The following is an 11862-nucleotide window of genomic DNA, read 5'->3' as shown; positions in this document are numbered from 1 at the left end:
CACCCCCTTTAACCCTCGTGCTGAGACCGCCCGTGCTAGCGCCAGCGGGGAGATCCGTCCCGGTAACTCGGCTAAGACCACTGCAAGCAGCAGGCACCTCGGCTTCAACAGAGCCGGTGAAGCGCCGCGGCACTGGCACCCTCCTGCAACTAACCCAGCACCGCTAGAGCCCTGGCACGAGAGGGGATGGTCACATCTCCTGCTCCTGTCCGGCACTTCAACAACCCCTAACACCCCCTCCCCAACAGACTAAATGCTGTGGGGTTTATTTGGGGACTAGCCTTCACAAATCGACCGAAGATGAGAGGTTCCCCGCCGGCGGCAGAGGAGCGAGAGAAGAGAAAGTGCTACTGACAATTGGTCCACTTACATCATTGGGAATAGTAAGTTCATGGGAACTGGTTGGAGTAGTGGCATCCAGTCCTATTCAGGGGACAGAGGGAAAATGTTACGCCAGTCGTTTGCGAGAAGGGCAAGACACAGCAAATGATATTTTAAAGAAGGAAACATACAGAAAGAAGGGGGTCGGGGGGAAAGAGAGGAGCAAAGAAAAATAGAGATCTGCTAGCAAAACAGAAAAGAAAGCAAGAGATGCAAAACTCAGAGGGCTGGACTAATTTTAAATGAGTCTTGTTTTAATTAACCTTTAACCCACCAAAGCAACAAATGTCACATGAGATTCCGCAGAGTCATAAAAAGCTTCTAGAAAATTAAGGGTTTCCCCTAAAAATAGTCTCTGATAAACACATCAATTGAGAAATTAATGGATGGCTGAAATTGGACCTGTCTACCAGGAGTTCTAGAATGTGGAAAATGAAAGTGGAAGTCAAATGAACAATTAGCAGAACAAAATACATAGATATGAAAAAGAAAAATTATTAATTAAAATAAGGATGAGGAAACGAACCTAGGAAAATTTGGAAATTATATGTGGGATTAGTTGCTGAAAAAACTTTGGGAAGGGTAATTTTTGAAGGGAAATGTACAAAATACTCTAAGCTGCATACATTTGTTTGTAAATTGGGTGGACAAAAGGAAAATGCTCAGGAAAAATGGAATTACTGCTCTAACACACAGTAACGTTACAGAAACATACATGTCTCAAATATAACCAGGAAAAGATTAAGGAGCAGCATGTTAATGACAAGAACAAGGAAAATATAAAGCCAGGAGAGGCAATTTAGTATTACTTGTAGATATTTTATCAGATACATCATGAAGAAACAAAAGTATATTTTGGATGTCATTTCTCTTTCTCTCCTTTTCTCTTTTTTTTGGTGGTACTATTATTATTGTTATTATTATTATTGTCTATAAAGACATACCAAAAATGCCCATTTCCAACAAGAAAAGATGGAAAAGAAATACTCTTACAAAGAAGTGTTCACCTACATTTTACTTACATTTACATTCAATTAAGAGTTGCATACGCTTATTTTACATTGAATATAAAGCAATCGAGTTGCTCACAAAATTTGATGTATGTGATAAAATGTTATTTGCCATACAAAGCATGTACCAGTACATATGTACTTCTGTTCTGTGAAGTTTTTAGATGCCAAGCATGTATGTAGTGAAATACAGTAAAAATGATTTATTGCAGGGTTAACTGACTTCTCACTCTTGAATAAAGAATTCAGCTTCAGCATTAATAGGTATGGACTACATTTGCAGTCCTTAATTTAGCTACATGCCCATGGCATTTTGTAGCTGTATCTGCATATCTCGTAGGAAGAGAGGCACTTGTCCCAGCAGTGATGACTGCAGATGCTCTTAAGACATTTGGCTCTACAAGGAATTTGAGTTTCAGCGTGCCGTGATTTCTTTAATCAGTATTTCCGTACTGCGATTGCATACTGTTTTCCTGTGTTTGCTTCTTTCTGAATCATGTTACCAAACTGGAAATTTGACAAAAGGCACACCCAAGTACTTCACTCGGGACCAACTGGTACATACTGTATGGTCCATAATAACTTTACAAGGACTGAACAAAAGAAACTCAGGGCTTTTAGCCAATGGCACAAATGAAGCAGTTTTGATTAAATAAATGTAACAAACGAAGCACGTTTTAGTAATGATGAAAGGAACTGTAACAGAGGCACGGCGGGGGCGGGGGGAGAACAGAGATTAATGTGTAAAAACAGAAGGATCGCTGGTCATTGACCACATTTATTATTAAAATGATGTAATGACCACGGGAAACAAAGCTGTTAAGAAGAAGGACATCCCCAGGGGGTGATGGGTACGTACCAGGGAAACCAGGGGTGGTCTGCCCAAGGGGAGTAAAGGGGGGATGCTGCATAGCCAACTGGTGAAGCTTGGTCAACTGCAGGGCAGGACGGGAAATTAGAACTAACCAATCAAATGGAATTATTTCAGAGCAGAGAAACCATCTTACATGTTCTAAAACTGGATTAATTAAAATTATATTGGAAAATAAAAGGTTCAATCATTCATTCTAATCCACCGTAGAGAAAAAAAAAAAACAAAAACAAAAACCCAAACTGGTTGTAAATGACATCTCTACTGTTATTACATGTAATGCCTATTGTTAATATTAACTAATTACTGTAGAATTACATATTAAGAGAACTCAAATATATCACATGCAAAGAAAGACCAAGATAACTGTCATTTGTTCCTGGGCCATTGTACTTTCTAGCAATTATTACAAAAGGTAAGAGATGCAGCTGAGCGAACACGTGGCTCTACTGTGTGTTATTCAGGAAAGGTGTCCTTAGGCCGGGTCTTTATTGCTAACCGTAGAAAGCAAATGCTGCCCAGAACAAATAAGAGGGAGAGGAAGGAAAAGGGAGTAATTTACACGCGCAGGACTCACGTCTGGATGAGGGATGGCATACTGCCCCTGAATCGTGAACGCCTGAAAACAACAAGCACATTTAAGACACAGGTCAGTCAGGGGGAACAAGCGGTGCTCCTGTTCTCATCAGAAAAGCTCCCCCCGGCTCCCCCGGCAAATGCTACCCGCATCGCTTTCAACGCTGAGCGAAGCTTAATTGTCCTGTGCTGCTTGATAACGCTTGGCATGGGACAGGAATATCTTAGCTGGGCTGCCCGCACACCCCTTGCAAGCAGGGGATGCTGACTGCCACTGCTCAAGCTCTGGTCACCCCGGTCCTCAGGACCTCTCTTCAGCCCAGCTCCGTCTGCTGGGAGCAGAGCTGGGGACACCACGGGGGCTGAGGAGCATGGGGGGTGGCCCCTTCCCCTCCCTGCCGCCCCATCCACCCAATGCCACTGATGCGCGTGGGGAGATGCTGATGCTGGGGCAACAAGGATGGGGCAGACCCACCCGGGGGATGTCCTGCCCTGACATCCAACTCCTGACTGCTGTGTGCAGCTCTGAGCCACCTCCTTCTGGCTACTGATGCTAAATGCCAGCAACCGTGTGCCCTGGTGCACCCCACAGGACTCATGCCGCAGGCTGCCGTGCCAGCTGCTACGTGAGCGCGCGTGCTGGATGGCAGCCTGTCCCGCAGTGCCGGGGTATGGGGCCAGCATGCCGGTCTGGAGATAGGAGCACGATGGGGATTCCCAGCGTGGCGGTCTTATCTTCCGCAAGAAGCCAAATATCCCCCCTCCAAATCCAGCCTCTCTGCACCACAAGAGCAGTGCAAGGGGTATAGTTTCTGGCACCACTCCTGGAAGCACTGGGGTGAGGTGGGGGAGGCAAAAAAAGCACGTGAGCGAGGAGGGACACGGTGGCATGTCTGGCACTAGTTAGCATGGCCCTTCATCTTTCCTGCTGGCTCTGTTCAACACTCTGTAATGGCCTACAAAGAAAAAACTATCGAGAGTTTATAATTTTCTATTATATCCTGTAGAGCTTTTTTGAATGCAACGGCATGTCAGAAAAAATTTAATATGCTTGTGCTTAGATAAGCAGGAAAGCAGAAAGACAAATTATAACATATAAATATTTGTAGTTGGAGAATTATAAAAAGGAACAGAGCTGATTAGCTTAGTTTGCAAAATGCTTATTTGACAAAAGGCCTCTTAGAAAGTAATGAATCCTCTGCAAATGATAAAACAATTCATTTAATGGAGTTCGGATATTAAAACCTTTAATGCCTCCAACTGCTTAATGCACATTTCTGCAGCAGAATTTCCCTTCTGGAGAAGAAACATTTAATTTAGTTTTTAAATTAGTTATAAAATAAGGCCTCAATCCGGCAAACATTATGCACATGAGCAGTTTTCTGGCAGAACTGCGTGTGACTGGGCTCAATGGGATGCTCATGGGTGTACGTGCTCCCGTGCACCTACAGGAGATGGCCATGATGGGCAGTTTAAAAATGACAAGAAAAGGTTCCAGCTCACCAAAACAGGGGATCACTGCTGTCAGTGGCTCTGAAGCAAGCACATATTCAAGCAAGCAAAGCAGCTGCTTAGGTGTTCTACCAAACGAGGGCAAGCTTGAGGAGATGCTACACTGCTTTGCTGAGCTGCGGCTCTGTCATAGCCAAGCACAGGAGCAGCCTCAGGAGGTTACAGCTGGAAAAGGCGCTGGGAGGGGGCATAGCTCCGTGTGCAAACAGCGCGATTGGAAACCACGCTTTGGTCTCTGAACCTCCGTGCTCTTTTCTGCTCTTGGTTTTACCTCAAACCCAGCTGAGAGAACATCTTTTACGTGGGTGCTTCCCAAGCAATGGTCAGTAAACCAGTAAGAAACCACTGCGAAAAAATCACCAGCGAACCTAACGGAAGTCACCCCTTTCCTCATCAGTCCAGTCCCTCATACTTCCATGTATACATATGAGGGAGCAAACAAAATGGAGAAATAACAAAAATAGTCAACACTCAGAGCTCACACTAGTTTTTATTCGGTTGTCAATGAAAACCATCAAAGCAGCATGGACAAGATGGGTCTTGGATTTTCCTTCCCAGCAGAAAAACCCCAAAACTCTTAATTTCTTAGGCTCCCAAAAGGTCACTTGACCGATGTAGGTTGAGAAAAACTGTCTTTGACTGCTTTACCCCTTGGCAGAGGAACTGTGCCCTTCTGCGGCTGGGGCATACTCAGTACAAGCCTGGTGGAGGCTACTGAGACATCTGTACTGTAACATTTCACTAAGGACATGAGCTACGGGTCTGCTTCCATCAAAGTCAAGGGCAACTTTCCTACTGACGTACTGCCATTAGTAACAGCTTTTTTGAATGACCTGGTCTACAAATCTCCCTCAGTTTAAACCAGAAAACTGCTATGGGGCATAAAGCAAAGCTGTACCCTGTGAGTACCCATCTAAACAGCAATGTAGCACGGCAGGTAGAAATTTCCGATTTGTTTCCATCAGGCAGGAATGCTGGACTTATTTATTTTTTTAAGCACTGCATATGCTAAATATGGTAAGGGGCAGAGCAGGGCTAGGTAGTGTTCAGCTTCATTTTAGTTCTGTCATGCAATACGTTATCCAAGAAGCACAAGAGAATTAAAAGCAATACTTAAAGCAGAAGAACCCCAACTTGTTAAGGAAAACTAGAAATTTGATGTTTGCTAGTGTTGCTTGATATGCAAGCATTAAACAAACCAAAACCTTTCAAGATAGTCATGATGAAATTTAGAATGGAAAAATAACTTCTGATAGGGTAGCCAAAAGATTGCATGGAATTAACACTGATGATAAAATTTTATTTTCAGTATTATTTTCCACTTATGAAACCTGGTTAAAGTGCTTTCCATACTGATGCCCAAACACACCTTAAGCATTTTCTTAAAAAGTCTGCTTAGTCAGAGCGTACAGAAATTCAAAGCACACAGAAAGTGTCTGTTTCTCACATCAACAAGCTTGCGCTAGACAAGTGAGAACACTCTTTTAACTGGTAACACTGAAGATGACAAGAGGTGTTAGACCTTAAAATAGGACACTTCCAATTATTTATACAAACTGCTTGGAGCACTCTAGAAAACAGTCTCAATACTTTTAAGTAATCATATATACAGAGACAGTCTTTGAAGGTAGTGGCAATTACAATACTGGTAACATGGGCCGCTGCACATACACACATATTCTTAAAGGAAAGCACTGCAGTGTAAACATATATAGAGAGTAAATTATTCTGAAGTTTCATAGACCAATTTCTGGAAAAATATTTTAAATTTCAATTCAACTCTGGTCACTATTGAAGCATATTTCTTACTTTGAAGACGACTAAGAGTTGTAGGCTTGAACACCAGGAACTGAAAGCTACTACATCCAGATTATGAAAACCTGGATATACATCACTATGTATCATTACAGAGTAGAAGGTAAAACTCTGAGACAAAAATTCAGAAAAAGCTCATTACAAGGCCCTGTCAGAAGCAATGGTGCTTTGGCATAAGCTTGAGATGTGCAGGAGCTTCCTTACAAACCGGCAGATTGTGGTGGCACAGGTCATCTTACCACCAACAATACCAGCAGCACCTTGTGCCCTCTGCTCCACCAGGAACCCCGTGTCTGGCTTCTCATATGACCTCTGAATTGCCTACTGGGGTGAGACATGGTCTCTAGGGCTGCCAGAGGTGATGCAACGGGGTGATGACCTGCGCTGGGCTAATGGGACGGGAGATGGGACCTGCCTGCAGATGTTCCATCATGCAGGTGAGTGGTTCTTCCCACTGGGTAACTACTTGCTGTCATCTTGGAGAAAAGATTTGTCTGGGTGGGGGTGCCTTACTGCCAAGAGAGGCTTCACATACGTGAATGCCACGTACAGGGACGGCTGCCTTCCTCTAGGCCAGACTTAGAAGATCCATTTCCCCTTGAGTTGGGCAGGGCTTGCAGCACCTCACTCCTCCGCCATTGCACATATCTGGGCAGCGCTGCTCTTAGCCTGTTGGCTGTATGGGTCCCCTTGTGAGCCTCCTATGGTGTTTTTAGGGTACATATCAGCTGCATTCATTGCTGGCTCATCAGTTACTAAAACTGCATCCCCCCGCCTTCAATGGCAGAGCAAATTCCCACTGTGCCTCAGCGGCACTTTGCAGACCATTTCAGAGCATTATCAAAAGACGAGGAAGAGTCACACTGCACATGGGGTTTTAAAGGCAGATGAGAACCCTGGCTGACACAGCTTAAGATGAAGGGGGAATCTTCAAAGGTTCACTATAGAAAAAAGAAACAGGAAAGCTCTGTTATCAATCAGGCTGTTGTGTGCCATGGTTAGGAAGGTCTGCACTTGCATATATGTAGTTCCTGTAACCTCAGAACCCCATTGCTACTTGGTCCTGAGGTTCTACAAGCAGCAGAAATTATATGTGTGTCAATTTTTACTGCAAAATGCACTATTTGGTCCTAAAAAAACAGGAAAACTATGAAAGAAAAATTATGCCTTTCATGAGGAGAAACATCCTGCTGTTTGATCACCTCTGAAAATTGACAAAACTTCTTATACTGCTAGTGGAGCTGCAAGTTAAGAGTGAAAAAACCAACCCCTACAAAAAGCAGTTTTGTCCCACTCAGGGAGCATCTGGTTTAGACACCTCTCAATTCGCAGATGTGCAAACTTTTCTTAATTGCAAAAGTTGATTTTAAATCTTGGTAAAATACCAGTCATCACAAGTTTGTGTCAAGTTTGCAATGCAGTGTTCTCCTTTCCTGCAAACTGTAAGCACACGAAGCAGACAAAGCACATCAATACTATACCAGGCAAAAAAGAGTAAAAGTTGAAAACTAACAGGCGCTGGCTGAGGTTGGGCCAAGACGGTGTGGTTTCCAGCTGAAGCCAAAATGGTGTCTGCTCTTACCTGGCCACCTGCAAAAATGATAGGTGCAGAGGCAGGTTTGGGACGGTAGGGGATGGTGGCACCTTTGGGTGGGGACTGCAGACAAAAACACAAAGAGATCAAAATGCACAATGAAGCAGAGCTCATATTAAAAAAACATTCCTTGCCTTGGTCACCTCAGATGAGGCGGCATACAGCTAACCTAGCCCAGCCCAGCCCACCCTGTCCTCCACCCCATCGACCCAAAAGCAACCTGGAGGCCAGTTGTCTGGCCTTTGAGGGGAAGAACCGAGGCCCCAACTGCACAGCTGAAACTGGCAGTGCTGGCACTCATGGCTTCATTACTGCCATCTTCAGATGAAGCTATGAAGCTTCATAAAGCATGTCAAAGCATTTCAGGAAACGGGTACAATTTTGAAATCTGTTGTTTTGGAAGAATCCAGCCTGTGGTCTCACTTTGTTAACATAGAGCAGGCTTCTTGCTTACCTGTCTTTCCTACACTGCTACACATCAAGGTTTCTTGTTTTACCAAGTCAATTAAGTCAGATGTTCAACTGCAAATGACCAGCCTAATCCTGCCTTTTTTCTGCCTGAGCTGGAAGGTTGGAGAAAAATCCTCCTGGCTTCAGCAGTAGCACAACCACTGCCTTTGTAATGCACAGAAAGGGAGTTTGTTCCCTGTAGCCCAAGGCAAGGACCCAAAGGGAAGACCCCTGACTGAGGTTAACTTTCTCCTTGTGAATGAAGCACTACTTTACCTGTCTGTAAAAAAGGCTTCAAGCTGCCCGTCCAACACTTAGGAGAATGGTGCTCTGATTTCAGTGCACTAACTACAACAAGAAGGTAGCAACAATATCACTTCCACTAATGTCAGTAACTATTTCATGTCAATGAAAATGTTGCCAAATTAGATATATGCTGCAAATCAGAGTACATTCGCTTTCTTAAACGTCTGAAGCAGCAAACTGTAGTTAAACCAGTGTTGTCTTAGTGCTGCTTGCTATTTGCCTAACATTAAACTAAATACTTCTTATGTCAAAACTGGTTATTTAAGAAGTAGCTCTACTTGTGGGAAATAGCACTGTGTCTCTCTGATTTTGAGAACTGGCTTCTCTCATCTTCTTTAGCAAATAACTATTTATTCCACGAATGCTACATGGGCAATAGACTACACACTGTATTCACAAAGCTGATAACCATTGCCATCATGTACTCCACCTCTAACAAACTAAAATTATTTTTTAATAGTATCTTTCTGTTCTCCTGCATTTTTATAAACAAATTCCTTCCTCACAGTAGTCTGGCAAAAAAATGAAGCAAGAGTCACTTTCTCCCAGTAAAACACGGGGAATTTATTAGTTTTTATGCTTTCATTTGCATTTGGCTGTATGTTGTTTTGATGCATTGCATACTTCTGAACAGCCAATATTGTTTCTCCCCTCTTTAAAGAATAACTGTAGGGTGTCAGAGCAATGACACAGCCCTGGACCAGACTTAGGAAGAAAGACAAATCATACCAAAAAACTACAGAAAATTTTCCAGCAGAAAATGTGAAAAAAGTGGAGTTGTTTCACATTCCATGTCAAAAATCATGGTTACTAGGTCAAAATATTTCATTTTGATTTGCTGAAATTTTTTTTTGAAACTTCTAATCAACTTAATTAATTGAGAAATGTACTTGCATGAAATTATGGACATTTTCAGAAAGGGTTAAAATGCCGAGATGTTTGTATAAATTAATTTTGTATCATTTATTTTAAGAGCTAAAAAACATCTGTCAAAATGAAACATTCTGGTCTTATGCAATGACCTGACCCTAAGGAAGAAAAAAGTCCTGGTAAGTCTAAATTATGTTAGTCAGAATTGTTTCTATTTAAAACAAGACCTAGACGTTTTCTGCCCTATTCTGCATCAGAATAAAATGCTTTTCTCTCAGAACGGGCTGCAGGTCCACGCTGGACCTGGTTCGTTATTTGACAGTGTCATGACAGCCCTGGTCTTTGATTACTAAATCCTGCTGCGAGAGGCCCTCAAACACCAGGCAGGGCACAGTTAACAGAGTCGTCTTGAAGTCCCTGGCATGGGAAGGGCAGGCAGCACCCCTGGGGAACCCAGCGCACTCGAAAATGAATAAAGTGTTGGAACATCTCCCGAGTGAGAGGTGACAGGCCAAGCACTCACTCACCTCCAGCATAACCACGCATATTTGTTTCACGCACTGGATAATGGCGTCGGGAGTGCCCGATATAGTCACTGCGCGTTCCGTCGAGTTTGGCAGCATGTCCCCCGCTACCTGCACCTGGGCTCCTGTGGACTTGAGGGGAGACAAAGCAAAGGGAGCATCACTGTTGGGTGGGCAACGGCACCTCTCAAAAGGCTGTGATGGAGGGGATGCACCTCGAAACGCTTGTCTGGTCTTTGCCAGGTACGGGTATGAGCGCATATGTGAGCTCATGCCCAGACAGCGTAATTGGGGTCTGGCAGGACACGGATTTCCCTGCCCAAGCCAATTTGCAAACACTCCCATCCTAGGAAGATTAGTCCTCAGTAGCTGTTAATGAATCAAGTTGTGACCTGCATTTCAGGACAAGTCTTTTAACCCCCTTGAATACAGACAGTTGCAATGCTGATCAAAAATGAAAAAGGTGAAATGAAGAACTTTTCAATAATAAAAAAAAAAGAAAAGAAGAAAGGAAAAAAATGCTCATAACTGAAGAAGGTCTGTTCTGAGTTGCAGATAAATGGCTCTGATGTTATCTACTATCTGACTATCAACTGACAGCTGACTTGTGTCTCTGGATGAAATTTGGGGCTGCCTTATGCTCTGGAATATCTCAGGATGGTACAGAAGCACTTCTTTAATTAGTGTTAATTAAATATATGCACATCATCAACTTTTAGCTCATTAATGAACCCAAGGAGGCAATAAGCCAGTTTTGCTTTCTTTTTTTTTTTTTAAATTCGATCTTGGCATAATGTATGTTAGTTAACCAAAAAAAAAAAAAAAGAAAACCAAAGAAAGAAAAAAATACAGGAGGCCAAAACAATCCCTGGCATTATTTCACAAATGTCTTGAAAGACCTTTTCAGTTAATAGAAAAAACCCCAGGCATTTCATATTGAGTTAGCACTTTTACATATTACAAACAAAATCTACTCCTGCCTGTTATTGCAATGCAGTATTTTTGGCTTTTAAAAAAAAATATTTTCAGTAACCATTGACTTTGTGTCAGTCAGCAAGGAGTTAATTTATTTTTCTGCTGGTTACATACAACACATGTTATTGTTCTTTCCAAGGACTGATTGAATTACTGATTGCATCTTCTGTTCACTAGTGCTGTTTAAGGTCAGAATATCAATTCCTTGCTCTATAATAGGCTTTTGAATTTCACCATAATTTGATCAATCAGTCATGCTTTTCTTTTTTTGGCTTGGGTTTTTTTTTTGTAATCTTGAAAACAGTACAGCAGCCCTACATGTTGTTCCTGGGTACGTGACCGAGCACAGAATACCATCCCTCGTGCAATTGCTGCTCAGTGTGTTGTTGTGTGATGATGAAATTAGACCACATCTTGGGCTGGATGGTCCTTTTTTGTGTGTTTGATCATATTTGCTGTTTAACATACAGTTGTAGGTATCTGTACATGTAGCACAAAATACTCTGCCAAATACTGCAGTCATTTATGCATTTGCTTCTCATACTAATCTTGTTTATTTTTTGACTTCCGTTGTATGTCAGCAAGAAAAAAAATGAGGAATATTTTGTCCATTATGCTTATGCTTAAGAAAACGTGCAGTTTGAATTCTCGCTACATTAGCCTTATCAAAAGACCTCTCTGGTCAAACACTATCCTCTTACTTCTTTGTACTAGACTAGTAGGTAGTAGCTTCTGAAACTGTGCTCACCAGAATAATCACAAAAGTCATTTAATGTACACAGACCAGCAGACCAATCTCACCTTTAAAAGCCTATGTCTGAAAAGCACTCACTCAGTGCTCTGGATATTATTTAAATGCAATTATATTTAAAATAAAATCCAAAGTATCGACAGCTCTAAAACCTAGAGCTAAGCACTCACCAGCGCACGGTTCATGCTCACGCCTGCCCCTATTTTAACACAACTAAGAACTGAGCT

General features: G+C 42.5%; 1 protein-coding gene across 1 annotated transcript in view; it reads right to left on the bottom strand.

Moving 5' to 3' along the window:
• Window positions 1-11862, bottom strand: part of LOC104628700 (poly(rC)-binding protein 3-like) — a 47731-nt gene that overhangs the window by 10517 nt on the left and 25352 nt on the right. The window contains exons 6-10 of the mRNA XM_010297366.1: window positions 9913-10041; window positions 7679-7822; window positions 2840-2881; window positions 2251-2326; window positions 371-423 (exon numbers count right to left, since the gene is read on the bottom strand). Coding sequence (XP_010295668.1) covers window positions 371-423; window positions 2251-2326; window positions 2840-2881; window positions 7679-7822; window positions 9913-10041 — 444 coding nt within the window. The remainder of the gene's footprint in view (window positions 1-370; window positions 424-2250; window positions 2327-2839; window positions 2882-7678; window positions 7823-9912; window positions 10042-11862) is intronic.

The sequence above is a fragment of the Phaethon lepturus genome, unplaced genomic scaffold (genome assembly GCF_000687285.1).
Source record: "Phaethon lepturus isolate BGI_N335 unplaced genomic scaffold, ASM68728v1 scaffold30271, whole genome shotgun sequence".
NCBI classification, from domain to species: Eukaryota; Metazoa; Chordata; class Aves; order Phaethontiformes; family Phaethontidae; genus Phaethon; species Phaethon lepturus.
Note: the sequence above shows the minus strand (reverse complement) of the source record. Positions and strands in the feature narration are given on the sequence as shown.